Source organism: Haliotis rubra, unplaced genomic scaffold, assembly GCF_003918875.1.
Source record: "Haliotis rubra isolate DU_JTF1 unplaced genomic scaffold, ASM391887v1 Scf14, whole genome shotgun sequence".
Classification (NCBI taxonomy): Eukaryota; Metazoa; Mollusca; class Gastropoda; order Lepetellida; family Haliotidae; genus Haliotis; species Haliotis rubra.
In genome coordinates, this window is record NW_025765336.1 from 435,468 (window position 1) to 452,099 (window position 16,632).

A 16,632-nucleotide genomic window follows, 5' to 3' on the forward strand; every position below is an offset into this window, starting at 1 on the left:
GATGTAAAAGTGAGTGAGTATGGTTTTACGCATCTTTTAGCAATATTCCAGCAATATCACGGCGGAGGACACCAGAAATGGGCTTCTCACATTGTACCAGTGGCTTGTCACATCAGAGACCATATTATATTATATATCACTAGGCTATCACACCGCGCAGATGTAAAGAACTACGCAAGTTGCAAGGATGCATTAAATAATCACGGAAGGTGTTATCATACTACCTTGTACAGTTATACTATACTTTCTTTTTATTATATATTTTTATATTTAACTAATTTATTATTCCCACAAAAGATCAAAATTAACTGGATAACGGTGGTTAATTTTGCGTATGCTACTCGATGCGCAGTTTGTCAGGAACTCCAGTTAAGATAACTCCATACCAACGCATTCTCCATCCTCATTTAGATTTCCGGCTCATGATATTGTTTAATTGTTTCTATACCGATAAGTATACCCTGAGAAGACATGATCGATGTGTGTCCGTTTTGAACATCTACCACCAAGGAGCTGCACATTTGAAATCACAGAAAACAACAACACAAACAAACAAAATTTAAATAGTTGCAATAGAAAAGCCATAAAATCATCCTCGGAAATATCATCAGTTTCCATCTGCAGAGCTCATTGTTGTCAATGTTTATTTTGCCTTGTCGTTAGATAATCATCTTCATAATTTAGTGATATATACATTATTGGTTTCCATTGATAGTAATTCTCGACATTATATTTCCATGAAAGTTATTATATTTGTTGTTTGTTTTTAATCAGTCAACAAGCTAACTACCTTGGTAGCTTGTTCAATGTTCGTCTGCCACGTGCACCTGTTCCATAAATAGACTGAGCCCGGCGCGATGATTCCTCATGAATATTCATCATCACAAACATGGCGCCGTCCATGGTTGTGTTGGTTGCTGTGAACCTTTTGCTTGAGCAAAGTTTATTGACGAGTGGCTTTACGCATTGGGTTGTCACTGAGGATGGTAGAGTACAATCTCAGGTATGTGAATATTATTTAATTATACATAGATATGTGTAAGAAATGCAAGATGAGATATTTGTTTACATCGTTTGAGCTTGTCAATACTCGCTGATCCAGCTTGTCTGTCCGGAACACAAAATATTTTCGTAAGTTGGCTGTCAGTTCTGATACCTTGAGATCTATGGGCAACATATCATTACACAGAAAGTAAGTATATTTAATCAAGATGGACATACGAGTTAACAGCATGTCATTTAGCTCAAGACGTTTCAGTTGTACTTTGAACTGAGTACGGTGACTTAAGCTGTCGACAAGTCCTTTGAATGATTTTGACCAGGTCAGGAGTGAGCAGCATCATAGTAACGCAGGTAGTTTCATTGTTGCTGCCTAAAATGCCAGTCAGGGAATTTTTCTGTATTTTGTAATATTTTCAAAGATTATTGCTATAATACCCATACTGAAGTGAGAAAATTTGCAATAGTTATTGAGTCTACTGTATGGTGGTGTCCCAGAATCTACCCTAGTCAAAATGAGAAAACAGAAACGAACACAGGGACTATTTCATTCCAACCATTTTCTTGATGCGAACTGTCATACTGCTGTGTGAGATAAATTGGATTGTGTTACATAAGTATACACAGTGATGAATATTGTATGGAAGCATAGTATCACTTGTAATCAGGCAAAAGGGAACTATGAGATAATTGCTTTCGGGTTAGGTTGAGGAACATAGGAGACTCGTCAGTCATTTAGGGTACTGAGTACATTTATGTATTTTGATTTGAGTTTGTTTCAGGTACTTTTCTGTATGCAGAAACGTACCTGGCGTACATATTTACCTGTGCCGGAATGACCCCTTCAGTTATATTACCAGAAAAGGTTTCATGTATTTTCCCCTAATACTACAAATTAGGTTCCTCTTTGTACGCACAGGTGTACTCAATCCAAATTCAGAGTACAGAATGTTTCATAGTACTGAGTACACCCATCTAGTTCCTTTGGTGATTTTCGTAATGCCAAAAATAAGTAATAAAACTGGTTTAGAGAATGCATACTGTTGCTTACTCACAGTCCCTGAACCGTATGGGCAGTGGGGTTGCCTAGTGGTTAAAGCATTGGCTTGTCACACTGAAGGCCCAGGTTCAATTCCCCATATGGGTACAATGTGTGAAGCCCATTTCTGTGCCCCCCCCTCTCCTACTGTGATATTGCTGGAATATTGCTAAAAGCTGTGTAAAGCCTCACTCACTGACTGATCCAACCATTTATTTTTAAATTGAAAAGTAGCCACAGTGAGGTGGGAGATTCAGAGGAAATCTAGTTTTGCTTCTTTTAGGACTTAACATTGCAGAAAGAGCAGGGCAGAAGGGAAAATAATGCAGTTGAGGAACTGTGAGACAGACTAAGTATCCAAAAGGGCAGGCGGTTTTAGAATTTCAAGCTTTTAAGGGTGTGTCTCGTTGGGATGTCATGTCATGACAATGCCCCGATGACATGTGATAAATTATTCACAATATGACGTGTTGTGATACAGAATTTGAGACAGTTTTGTGTGAATTTGTATATTTGATAGGTCATTAACATTATTGAAAAGGCTTAAAAACTGAGTATCTGGTCCCATAAAATATATATCTCATTTCAATCAATACTTTTGTTCAGATATAATTGGGATTGTCAACATAGCATGTTCTGTTATCAAATAAAATAGCTCATTCTGTGTGTATAATACTTCAGATGTGCACCCGAAAATACGTTAATTATATATGAATTAAAAGGTCAAGGTGTGATATGATACAGGGTTAAAATATGAATTGATACAGGATTAAAATATGAATTAATACAGGGTTAAAATATGAATTGATACAGAATTAAAATGTGAAATAATACTGATTAAAATATGAATTGATACAGGATTAAAATATGAATTGTATTAGTATTACAATATGAATTGATAGAGGTAAGCCTGTATCATGTGTCATATCGTCTGAGAATATTATCATTGTACTGGTGAATCATGAAGTTTCTTTTGTTCTGATATGTTATCAGTAATAGCCTATTTGTAGGGCTTGTAAATGATTCATCTGTATACACGTTGGATGTCAGTATACCTGTATTATGTATATAAAAGTTGAGGGGCTTTTAATGATATATTTTAAGCACACTGATGACTAGGGTTCAATTCCCCACATGGGTACAATGTGTGAAACTCGTGTAGTGACATGACAAGTCATGTGATTTGTTATAAGATTGTTGTAACAATTTGTCATAATACCTGACAATTTGCACTCAGGGACACAACACTGTCTAATTTCTAATATAGGTTATGAACATCTTCCCCACTTCTGTCATAGTGCTAAGGTGGTTGGTTTGGTTTGTTGTTGAACGCAACACATTATGTGTCTTAGCAATATTCCAGCTATATAGTGGTGGTCTCTCAAAAATCTGGACCAGACAATCCAGTGATCAACGTCATGAGAACTGATGAATGCAAACTGGGATGCGATGTCAACCAAGTCAGCGAGCTTGACCACCCGATCCCGTTTGTCGCTCTTATGACAAGCATAGGTTGCTAAAGACCAATTCTAATTGTTCCCCGCCGCAACGTGGAACGGCGGACTATGTATTCAGCGGCATCCGTACGTACGTCCCGATTCTTGTTAACGCGATATCTCATGAACTGTTGTACCCAATGTCTTCAAATTTGGTGACAGCCTACATTGGGGAATTACGCAGACACCAGTCGATTTGGGTGACCTTGACCTTATTTTCAATGTCACCACGACACTGACCACTTTTCAAACTCTTGTTAACGCGATATCTCATCAACTGTTGTACCCAATGTCTTCAAATTTGGTGACAGCCTACATTTGGGGATTACGCAGACAACAGTTTATTGGGTGACCTTGACCTTACCTTCAAGGTCGCCACGACACTTTGACCGCTTTTCAAACTCTTGTTAATGTGATATCTCATCAACTGTTATACCCAATGTCTTCAAATTTGGTGACAGCCTACATTTGGGGATTACGCAGACACCAGTTTATTTGGGTGACCTTGACCTTACCTTCAAGGTCACCACGACACTTTGACCGCTTTTCAAACTTATTTTAACGCGATATCTCATAAAACATTGCTCCTAATGTTTTCAAGTATGTTGACAGCCTACATTGGGTGATTATGCAGACACCAGTCATTTCAGGCATCTTGTAAGTTTGACTTGTCTTCTGGTCCAAGAATAGTGATAAGTTAGTTGAGGGAAAACAGTGTTCAAGATTATTTCAGATATATGGCGATGTGCATGCATGTGTGTGGCTGGTCCTTCTAGTCTTGATTAATGTTGGTATTCTGATGCCAACCCGCTGAGATACCATGCTGCAGGTTACACATAGTTACCACAGAGACACAGTACACTGACTCTAATCCTGGGTTATCCCATTAGTGCAGACAGGGTAACAAGCCCCTGTTATTACATGGCACAGCTGGTGGATCAAACTGTTGAACTTCTGCTTTCCATAGAAAAAAGCAAGGACGAGTAATATTGCCTCATAGCATCTATCTTGAACATGACAGTGTTGTAAGAATAGTCACCATGAATTATGATCATGGGTATTAAATTTATGTACCTTGTGGTGATTTAGGTATATAGAATGGGTTCTCAGCAACCTTTGCTGGTTGGAAGAGGTGACTTAGTAGAGTAAGTGGTAGGACTTGGTGACTTGGTTGATATCACTGAACCCCAGTGGTGTAGATCTAGATCATTGCTCAATAAATCAACCACTGGATTGTCTGGTCCAGATGCAAATAATAACAACTCTTGTCTAACATGTTACTGAATGCAACATGATTGTATGTCATTTTACCCCAATCAAGTGGATCACAGGTAGTATAAAGCACTAGATTATCTGATTAGCTCAGTGGGCGGTAAATGGCAACTTTAAGTGGGGTAGCATAGTGGTCAAAGCGTTGGCTCGTCACGCCGAAGACCCGGGTTCAAATCCCCACATGGGTACAATGTGTGAAGCCCATTTCTGGTGTCCCCCGCCGTGATGTTGCTGGAATATTGCTAAAAGCGGCGTAAAACCAAACTCAGTCAGTCAGTCAGATTAACTCAGTTATTTACAGACTTCCACCATGTAACTGGAATATTGTTGAGTGTGGTGTGATTGTGTGTCGTCATAACCCATATGTTCATAATATTGACCTCTGGATAATCAAAAACAGTTAATTACAGTCTGCATCATATAACTGGAATAATGCTGACTCTGTTAAGTGTGGGGTTAGACAACAAATAAATAACATAGACCTAAGTGTGTAACGTTTTACAGTGCACATGGCCCTAAAATGGAAGTATTGGCTACTGATGAAATCTCCCTGACAACCAAGCTGGATTACTGACCCAGCACGTGACACGCTCCCTATCCTATTAGAAGGATAGTCACAGACACTCCTCTTTTTGTCCAGTAGCAGTTGATGCTGTATGTGTACTGCTGATTTTATTCTTCTCCTTCATTCCCTACAATTTCCATCCAGCATTTTTATGGCCTAATATTTAGGTTGCCCTATCATTTTATCATTTTTTAATGTCCATGCTGACATTTGCATATGTAATGGTCCTTCCAAGTTGTTTTCTTTGTTTAATCGGGCAGGAAACTTTCTGTTTCCTGTGTTGTATTGAAATAATGAATATTCAGTCAAGGAAGTAGGTTCCTTCTCTTGAAAAAAACGTTAATTTTCCTCGGCTGACTGGGATTTTATCATGTTAATATCTCTAACAGGATGTTCACTTTTCAGTTTTGTCAGACCCAGATGTAGTAGCTTCCTGCCATTGTTCTGTATGAACCCAGATTTCAGACCACTCAGTCTGACCACAAAGATAGTTCTTGTATTGAAAGTCCATGTTATTCAATTCATGTTCATGACTAGTCAAAACAAGAGTGAGTGAGGTTTTACGCCGCTTTTAAGAATATTTCTGCAGTATTACGACAGGGAACACCAGAAATGGTCTTCACACATTGTATCCATATGGGGAATTGAACCGGATCTGCGGTGTAACAAATGAACACTTTCACCACTGGGCTATCCCATCACCCCCTCAAAATGAGGAAAACAGTCAAATATTTCCTTAGTTAGCCAAATATTTTATTTGTTTTCAAATTACCCTTTGTTGTAAATGTTAATTATTAGAGATTTAGGGCATTTACCTTTTGCTTGCAGGAGACTGTGATCATTTAGAAACTGCACAAATTTCACATCCAGTGTAAATTTATGTAACTTGCTCCTTTAAAGTGATGACTAATATATCATGGACATAAACTTCCCAGAGTCTTAAAAAAATAATCAGTCATGACTTTTCAGTAAGTAAAATGAGTTTTATAAGAATTAAACATGTTTTCAGGCCCTGACAACTTATAAAATACAGTGTATGTCAGGCGTTTCAAACATGAAATGAATAGTTACAAAATCGTTTGTGTTCGATTATGAGAAAATGTGATCGATTGCTTGGTCATTTGGTCACTGCGACCACTCATCGATTATTTCAGTTAATCACAACACCACTATTTACAATGTTTTTGGTGATTAATTTGTGTCTTCTTGTGTGCTGCCCCAAGAGTGTAACACATCAGCTGAAAGTCTAATTAACATTAATGAAAACATGGCAATATTTTCATGCATTATTTACAGGGCTCAAAATCAATAGTGCCACCGAGCCCAGGAAATGCATAAAATAGGTGATGGTAGACTTGATTTGTATGTACAGTGTCTCATGGGCACAGTCATTGTCATTAATAGTAATTATGTTATTTTCTATTTTATGTCTGTCAGAATTAAATTGTGAAATGAAGAATTTTCCCGAGGTGAATGTTTGCTTATTGATTTCTTGTAAGATCATTTGCTAGTAATTAGTGGTTTCTATTAACTTACAGACATTTGATGAGATATTACAGGATTGGATGAAATTCATTTGACTGTACTCATGTCTTTCTGCATTTGAACAGAACATCATGACTACCATTCAAAGCCCTTGTCATGATTGTCCTACATAGGAATTAGGTATTCGTATTGACTGCTGTGGAAACATAGCAGATGATTGCTAGTTTTCAAAATTGCACTCTCTATAAGAAAAACACCATTACTATATACGTCTTCAAGCCTACAACAAGAAATTGTAATAAACTTACTCCAGAAGTTGATCAAGGAGCACAACCAATTTTGCTGAGTATGAGTCTTTGTGCTTTCACTGAAGTCTCTGAAAGCACATTTCAATGAGTTTGGATGTAATTCAGATGTAATTCATCATAATTCTTCACAGCACATTAGTTATTCTCTCATTATGTTACAATAATGTCTGAATTGGAATTTTTTTAATACCAATTTTGTACTTCTTGCTTAACATTTTGGATGGTACTTTGACCTTTGAGTGAGCGGGACTGTATTACCCACTGATAGCTGTTCCTTAGTTGTAGGGGCGGTGGGGTAGTCTAGTGGTTAAAGCGTTGGTTCGTCACGCCGAAGACCCGGGTTCAAATCCCCACATGGGTACAACGTGTGAAGCCCATTTCTGGTGTCCCCTGCCGTGATGTTGCTGGAATATTGCTAAAAGCGGTGTAAAGCCAAACTCAGTCAGTCCTTAGTTGTAGGACCCATGCACACCTTTTGAAAACTTAAGTGCAAATCGTACAATAGCACGACCCACATGTTACCAGAGTTTCTACAACAGAAGGAAAGCTTATGAAAGTTCAACCTGTTGTGATGACTTTGTGCCACTGATTTCCATTCAAATGTTCTGAGTATGCCGCAGCTTTGTAAGGGGAAGTGGTCATACGGTATTAGCTGTTGGTGGGATTCCATTGCTAAAAATAGATTGTCCCTTAAATTGCTTTGGGAAATAGAAAAGAATTATGTTTCAGACTTGTGATAAAAAGAGAATTGTCTGCCACAAAAGATGATTTTTTTGTGAGAAAATATGGGGCTCATTGCTTTAGATAGAGAAATATCTGGTTTGGGGTGCTGTATTGAAGAAATATGTATTCTCCATACAAGGTACCAGGCATCCGTGGAATATCAGATGATAGAACCTAAAGTTGGAGTTTTATTGAGTTGGGAATTATGAACAAGAAATTGTTAAAAGTATTTCATATCAGTTCATTTTTTTCTTCCATTTTGTCTCCTGCTAGAAAATATTTTTGGACATTGTACCAAATGTTGCTAAACCTTTAAACATCCATACCACATAAGAATCAACATCCACACTACATACGTAAGATATGTTATATTTGGGATTACACTTTCTTTGTAAAGTACAGATTCTAGTACTTTTGTTGGGTTGAGTCCCATCTGGGATTCGAACCCACACCCTCAGAGTCAGGCACCTAATCGCCAGCACACAAAGTCAGGCGCCTAGACCGCTCAGCCACCACGGCTTCCACAAAATGGAAGTCCGACAACTGATAGTCTAGACTGCAGACTTTGTGTACCCCTCTGATAAGTGTTAATTGGCACGGCTTCCACGGACAAAAGCTATGAAATACACAATGCCATTTTAGAAAGTGGTCAAATGTAACATATGTTATATTTGGGATTACACTTTCTTTGTAAAAGAGCGGTCTAGGCTTCTGACTTTGTGTGCTGGCGATTAGGTGCCTGACTCGGAGGTTGTGGGTTCGAATCCTGGATGGGACTCCACCCAACAAAAGTACAAGAATCTGTACTTTACAAAGAAAGTGTAATCCCAAATATAACATATGTTACATTTGACCACTTTGTAAATGGCAGTGTGTATTTCACACTACATACAGCTGGCAGTTCTTTATTTGACATCCTCACTACATCCTCACCACATGTGGTGGTGTGTGGTCCTTTGCATAGAGCTCAGGTCACAAATCAGTTGAAATTAAGCAACGTTGGGTGCGGAGAGACCTTGGATAGGTGAGCGTGTTTGGCAGCTTGAATCCTGAGAGTTTCTAGGACTTCAGGACGAAGCACATGTGATACATGTGCTCTCACCTTAGTCAAGTGAGTTTGTTCAAAATTGCCTCTGTTCATCCAGCAGGAAATGGGTACCCGTTAGGATGAGTCATGTGATTATAACCTTCTAACGCCTAACAGGCAGCTTGGGTTATCCGGGGTAATAATGTGTTAGCGCCATGAGCATGCTTACGAACCTGGATATGTGCGCATTATAAATATGCACTACTATTATAATATTACTACATCCGCATAAGAATGGCTCAGCAGCAAGCACCTAGCAGTTCTTTATTCGACATCCACACTACATAAGAATCAACATTTACTTGAAATAAGAATGGCTGCTTGCAGTGGGCAGATCTCTATTTAACATCCACACTTAATAAGAATCAACTCCCACAGTGTACTCAATATGTTGCTTGCACCTGGCAGTTCTTTATTGGTTCAATATTGTGATAGCTGAAGTGTATCACAACGGCAGTTATATGACACTGCAGTCTTGCCTTCCAACAAGAGGTGGTTTGATGAAGGCTTTGAAGTTTGATATGGCTGATTTATTGATCCTGGCTCATGTTTCAGGTTTTGTATATGAAAGTGATTTGCACAAAGTATACTTTTTCCAGTGTTTTATCAAGATTTATAGATGTTTCTGCAGTCTTGGCATGAACATTTTGATATCAGCACTACCGACAGTGGTGTCACATATACATTCAATATTAATAATGCTAATAAAAAGTGTCACATATCATACAGTCATATTAGTTTAACGAGTGAGCGAGTTTAATTTTACGCCGCACTCAGCAATATTCCAACTATATGGCGACTGTCTGTAAATAATCGAGTCTGGACCAGACAATCCAGTGATCAAACAGCATGAGCATTGATCTACGCAAGTGGGAACCGATGACATGTGGCAACCAGATCAGCGAGCCTGACCACCCGATTCCGTTAGTGGCTTCTTATGACAAACATGAAGGTTCATTCTAACCCGGACCTTAACAGGTTTTAAGTTTAAAGGTATATAGGCAGCACTGTTGGTGTACAGGGATTGAAATACTCCTTAACCCATTCAACACCGTAGGGCGGAAAACCGGCCAAGACGTCACGAGTCCCCAGACACCGTAGGACGGTCAACTGGCCAGGCAGTAGTCGTATCAAAATGATACATAATTTTAGGAACCTAACTGACATATGATTCTTTTATGAAATCTATCACTTTTCGCAATGTCGGAAAAAAAACTTATTAAATTTCAATTGACCATATATTATCGACAGGATTAAAATTATAAACTATTTTTCGCAATGTTATTGAAAAAAACAATTCTCGCACACATGCTTCGGCAACGGGTCCATGGCAAAGTTGTCAAAGAGCAAAGTAACGATGTTTCGAGGAAATAATTAAACAAACTGAATAAACTGAAGAAAAATGTCAACAACGGTACTCATAAAAGTTGTCAAACGTACATTAAAACTTACTATGTCCATCTTTTTGAGCGATCGTGTAATGTAATTCAAGTGACATCTCGGCTTTCGTCACCTCAAACTTCACACTTGGACACGATGTTTAATGCTAAAATATATGCATGAAGCATTTTTGTCACATGTCATAACCTAGCCTGACACATACACTAAGTTCCATAATATACGTATAGGTAGTGACTTTTTGCGTAACACGTTCAGATTAGCGTGATTTTACCCAAAACTTTCGTCTGAAGTTTTTGTTTACGAGGACGGTATCAATTGCTGTAATATGATTGGCTGCCTTAGGTCACGTGTACGATTTTGACCAATCACGATCTTTATTGCAGACTGTAGCGAAAAAGCGTCATTAGAAACCAATCTTTATCCAATAAAATTGCTTCTTACAACTGTGAAACTACTCTTGGCAAGGGTACAGTGATATTGTTGATGTTCAGAGCTTTCGAACGATACCCGCCATCAAACAATCGCCTCACATGTTATCCAAACAAAGCTTCAAAACCGCAGTTATTTCCTGCTGTTGTATCACGTAACGGAGCGGAAAGCCACTGATATCGGGAAATTGACGACCATACATGTTATTTGAGCAATCTTTTTAAAAATAATTTTCCGATTGCGTAAAAATGAAAATATAGAAGAAAAAGGTACGGGGATATTATGACATGTTACATATGGAAAAGATCGCCGCATTTTTTGCTTCTATCGTGGTTTATCTGTACATTATACAAGTTCAAGCTTGCATTTTCATTAAAAAACAACTTATTTAAGTTGTAGTTGGATTATTTGAATAATATGATCAAAAATAAATTCATATTTATAAACAGTAGGATTAGACCTTTCAAATGGTGTATGATATGTAGTAGCAATAATGTTTTATTAGCTGATATTTTCCTTGATAAACATAGGCTCCATCTGTGACCTCAGAGTCTCTGGGAACTCGGTGTCATGGCAGTAAAAGCCTCTGGTTGACTGGTGTTGAAAGAGTTAATTTGAGTACCATGGCACAGTAAATATTGAAATTGCACAGATGAAATATTGTCACGGCGCCCTGGTGACACACCTAAAATTCTATAAATAATACTTATTGTGATTCATGTAGTGGAAAATGCAATTATTGTAACCAACTCAAATGTTTCAAAACCTATTTTTGCACCCAAACAAGCTATTTGTCGATGGCGCTCTCAATATGAGTATGACAGTTTTACATGGATGGGTGTGGCCATTTTGAATGCCAGCGTGCATAACAAGAAATTCTGTAAAACCGTAACAAATAAATCCATTTAAACTGAAAAAAAACAACCACTTAGTTAGATGGGAGTTTCGGAACCTGAACCTTGTTTTACGGATTTTTGTCCTCAGAAAACCTAAAGGCAGGAGGGAACAAAATTAAAATTAAAAATCACCAGTCAAAGTAATATTCCTTTTAAATACTAAAAGTATTCTATTTTTGGCATTTTATGAAGTGTATATGGGGCAAAAAACAATCAAAAATTTGGGGGTAAGTTTACATATTTGGCCAATAAAAACATGAGGATTTTATTTTTTGAGCTGGAAAAATAATTTTTATTTTTTTCTTATTCTTGAAAAAAATTACGACAGGCAGATCCATAAAACAAGAAATAAATTGGTCTGGCTTTATTTACTTTATTTTTACAAGTGAATTATTAATGATTTGTTATCCTGATATGTGATGGATTTCTTCATATACATGTCTAAATTTTAACCCGACCGTCGGGCAGGTGGATTTGAGAATAGGCAGTCCCTATTGAAAATAACCTGTCCCGAGCGGTCGGCAGGCAGGTATTTCGAACGGTGAGTAAACATGGTAAAGATGTTAAAATGTCTGATGCGACTACTGCAGGGCCCCGTTCCACGAAGTGATCGTAGCGCTACGACTGTTGTAAGTCTATGTTAAAGTATAATGGGAGTTACGATCATCCTAGCACTATGATCACTTTGTGGAACAGGGCCCTGGTCTTTGGATGATGGCTTGTGTGGTATCATTCTATCAAACCATGTACAGTTGCACTGAATGGAAGGGCTGCAATGAATTCACTGTGAGGTCAATGTGACATATGTCACGAATATAGGGAAATTAATGCAATTTTTTACGGATACAGTAGAATAGGTCTTCAGCAACCCATGCTTGCCACAAAAGGCGACTATACTTGTCGTAAGAAGTGACTAACGGGATCGGGTGGTCAGGCTCGCTGACTTGGTTGACACATGTCATCGGTTCCCAATTGCGCAGATCAATGCTCATGCTGTTGATATATAATTTATTCCACTGCACAACTAGACTGACTTGAATAGTCTACCAGTGACACATGCTGCACCTAGAGCATGTCATGAAACTGATGGTCTGGTTTCAAATTTATGGACCATGGCTGGAAAAACCTGTATGATGATAGTATTTTTGACTAGGGGTCCCTATTGTTGATGGGAAGGCCATATCTTTAGTCTTGGTGGGAGAACTACGCTTACACCTACTGAAGGTCCCTCTACTAAGTTCTATAACCCAGTTTCGATTTCCTTGAGAATATTTCAATACCATCATGTAATCACCTGCATCCTGACCTTCCAGCACTGAGCCAAACACCCAAAGATCCATGCTCCCTCTAGCAAACTCATACATTACAGGTTATATGAGAAACTCATAACTACTGCAAATTTCTTTCAATAGATAAACCCGTAAAGGCCCGGGTTAGAATGTGCCTCCAGTAACCCATGCTTGTCATAAGAGGTGACTAACGGGATCGGGTGATCAGGCTCGCTGACTGGGTTGACACATGTCATCGGTTTCCATTTGCGCAGATCAATGCTCATGCTGTTGATCACTGGATTGTCTGGTCCAGACTTGATTATTTACAGACCGCCGCCATATAGCTGGAATATTGCTGAGTGCGGCGTAAAACTAAACTCACTCACTATGTTTATCACGATTTGATAAATACCAGAGTAATTCAAGTCTAAAGTGTCTTTTGTTCGTGAAACAGTGAAATAGTTTAGGAAAGTGTCACTTAGTTCCTGAGACAATCAAATTGTCGTTGTAAAATATAACTGCTCATTGACGATGTCAAGCGATGAACTAACCATGATATTGAAGGATAAAGGATTGATTGGCTGTTCAGTTCAGTCAATGGTAAACGAGTTATAAGTCAGAAATGGGCTTCACACATCGTACCATGTGGGGAATCAGCCTGAATCTTTTGTGTGAGAAGCGAATGCTTTCACCGTGAGGTTACCCCACCATCTGTTACTGTCAATAGGCAAGACATCTTAAGGATTGTAATTGGGAGAAAATTAGCTCACAGAAACTGATCCCCTGTTAAATAGAGGAGGGTATTGCAGAGAAATTTTCATATTGCGATATATTGCGATGCAAAAGCATATGTTGCGATATGTATTACAGTATATTGCAAGATGTTTTTTTTATAACAAAAAATACTTATAATCGAGTTAATGCTTGATTTATAAAGCAAAAACACAACAAGATCACTATGCTTGATTAAGCTTTAATAAAAGTTTTAATCATGACAAAATAAAAATTGAAATAATATTTGGCACAAATGAAACAAGGAAATATCCGAAGTTTTCCAAGTGTTACGAAGTTTTCGAATGCATGTGAAAATACCGGTTTTCGATCAGCGTATTGCAATACGCATCGTTTTCATGTCTGAACCGGTAAACCAGTTATATTGCGCAGCCCTACTGTTAAAACATTGCCTTTTGAGTCTTGCAGAGCTACAGGTAATGTTTTGGGTCATTGAGTTACGCTTGTACTCATCTGAATTGGGTATCCCAATTTTCCTCTGAGTAAACAAATAAATTGTACCCACCTCACTCAAACAAGGATGGGTATTTTGCTATTTTCCGTTAATTGTAAAAATATGATAAAGTTTAAATGTTGGTTTACGTTTTTGTTATTTATATTTGATCTGTAATATGAGAAGTGATGAGAAAGACTGCAAGTTGTCAAGTTTATGTGCTGAAATAGAACCTCTCAATATACCTCAGTTATTTTATCTATTTTTGTGTACAAATTTATTGAGTATTTACAAAAATTCAAGCATACTTGTATGCAATAGACTTAATAGGAATTGAGTTTTCACATAAATATTTGCGTAATTTATGCAGATACACAGGTTATCTGTACCTCTGGGACTCTTGCAATATTTTTTGTCAGTCAAATGACTACTTGGTTGATATTTGAACTTCAGACTGCACTTGTAATGAACATATCACCTGAGCAGGTCACACGATGATGTGGACATGTTGTTGACAAAGACAAAATCCAGGATCTGCATGAAATTGCTGCACAAATAAATAAATGAATGCAATATGCAATTAACAAGAAGTTGTCATCCATAAAGTTGTGTGATTCATATTTGACTCACAGCCGATCAAACAATAATTAAATGAAGTAATACTGTTTGATGGTTTCAGGCGGACAGTGTATTCAACCTGCGACGACCCTATGATCTTGTGGAGTTTATGAAACAGGAAGAAAGAGCCACCACAATAAATATTTTGAAAAAAGAACTCCAAATACGGAAGCATGAGATTGATAAAAATGAAGATAGAGATACAGGTAAGAAACATCTATCCACACCCATTCCTTCCACCATCCTGTCTGTCTGTTCATGCCATCCTTCCAGCCATCCATCCTCTACATCTATTCATCCATCCATCTTGTCTGTTCATTGTTAACCTATCCTCTCCAACCATCCACCCATCCGTTAACCCACCAGACAATCAGTCCATCCACCCAACAGCCAATCTATCCACCCGTCCATCAGCCAAGATACAGGTTAGAATTGGTCTTCAGCAACCCATGCTTGTTGTAAGAGACGACTAATGGGATCGGGTGATCAGGCTCGCTGACTTTGTTGACTGGCTGACAGTGGCGTAGGTCGATGCTCATGCTGTTGATCACTAGATTGCCTGGTCCAGACTTGATTATTTACAGACTGCTGCCATATAGCTGGAATATTGCTAAGTGTGGCGTTAAGCAGCAACCAAACCATACCTGTCCATGCCACCAATCAGCCAACTATTTACCTGTCTTTGCCACCATCCATCCATCCATCCATCCAAGTTCTAATCTATCCATCCTTCAAAGTCATGTACCTTGTCTATCAATTCAAGAAATTGTTAGGTGTTTGAAGAAAATTGAAAGGTAAATTTCTACTCATACAACTACCCAACATGTTATTTACAAATACGCTGTGGGGGATATTAACACCCCACCCCCTCAAAAAACAAACACAAACTACTAGTGCTTCATCATCACTCAAAGCATACTTATGTATGGGGATTTTGTTTTATAAATTTGATTTCATGTAAATTTTGTAAAATCAAAAAGTAATAAAGATAAAATACTCATGGATATCTTATACTGTTTATCTTTGAAAATTGATAAATTTTGTCTTATTTTGGGTCATATTTTTTATAAAAAAGTTAGAAAATCGTAGGGAACATGGGATGCAAATTAATTTCTTGTAGTAGTTTTTATTAATCCAATTTCTTTTTACACATATTTACCAAGCCACAGATTACTTTGCAGGAATAAATGATGGTAAAATGGACATTATCAAATTTAACTACAGTCCTATCAAATTTCAGTTACATAAAAACCAAAATTGGTATAGTTTCTTTTCCACATCAGTATTGTTTTTTACATCAGAACAATTCCTTCCCACAACAATTATAGAATGAACCAAAAAGAAATATCTCTTGCTTATTGACAGAAGGCCTGAATGCCAGCATGACACATGTCGATTCTCCATGTGAGAAACATACAGGCCTATAGACTGCAGCAATCGGCAACAATAGCCTGTATTGATTGATCCTTACCTGCCGATTCTATCTCCAATGCACTGCATAATTTACTACATTCTTTCAGCACAATGAATTTTTGCGCAAGTCTATGCAAGTTAATGTTTGAACGGATGTCACCATAGATACGCTAATAACAATTGAGAGGGAGTTTGTTTTACTGTGATTGAGAAATTCCTGATGGGGTTTTCACCAGATCCGATTGATTGTTAGATAAATTATTCTGTCTGTGGTGTGGGTGGAAGAAAATGAATTGTTCCCAGAATATTAAAGATAAGGAAAATAAGCCAGCATTAGCAGGCTTCTGAGCAGTTCTATGGACTTCCTGCTATAGTATTTAAATCTTTGTTCTCTCTATCTGTAAT

General features: G+C 37.9%; 1 protein-coding gene across 1 annotated transcript in view; it reads left to right on the plus strand.

Moving 5' to 3' along the window:
• Nucleotides 1–884: 884 nt before the first annotated feature.
• The window catches only part of LOC124268683 (tetratricopeptide repeat protein 17-like), an 85,066-nt gene continuing 69,318 nt past the window's right edge, over nt 885–16,632 (plus strand). Inside the window, 2 exon segments of the mRNA XM_046703674.1 lie at nt 885–1,003; nt 14,876–15,020. Of these exon segments, the coding sequence (XP_046559630.1) occupies nt 890–1,003; nt 14,876–15,020 (259 nt within the window). The 5' untranslated portion in view covers nt 885–889.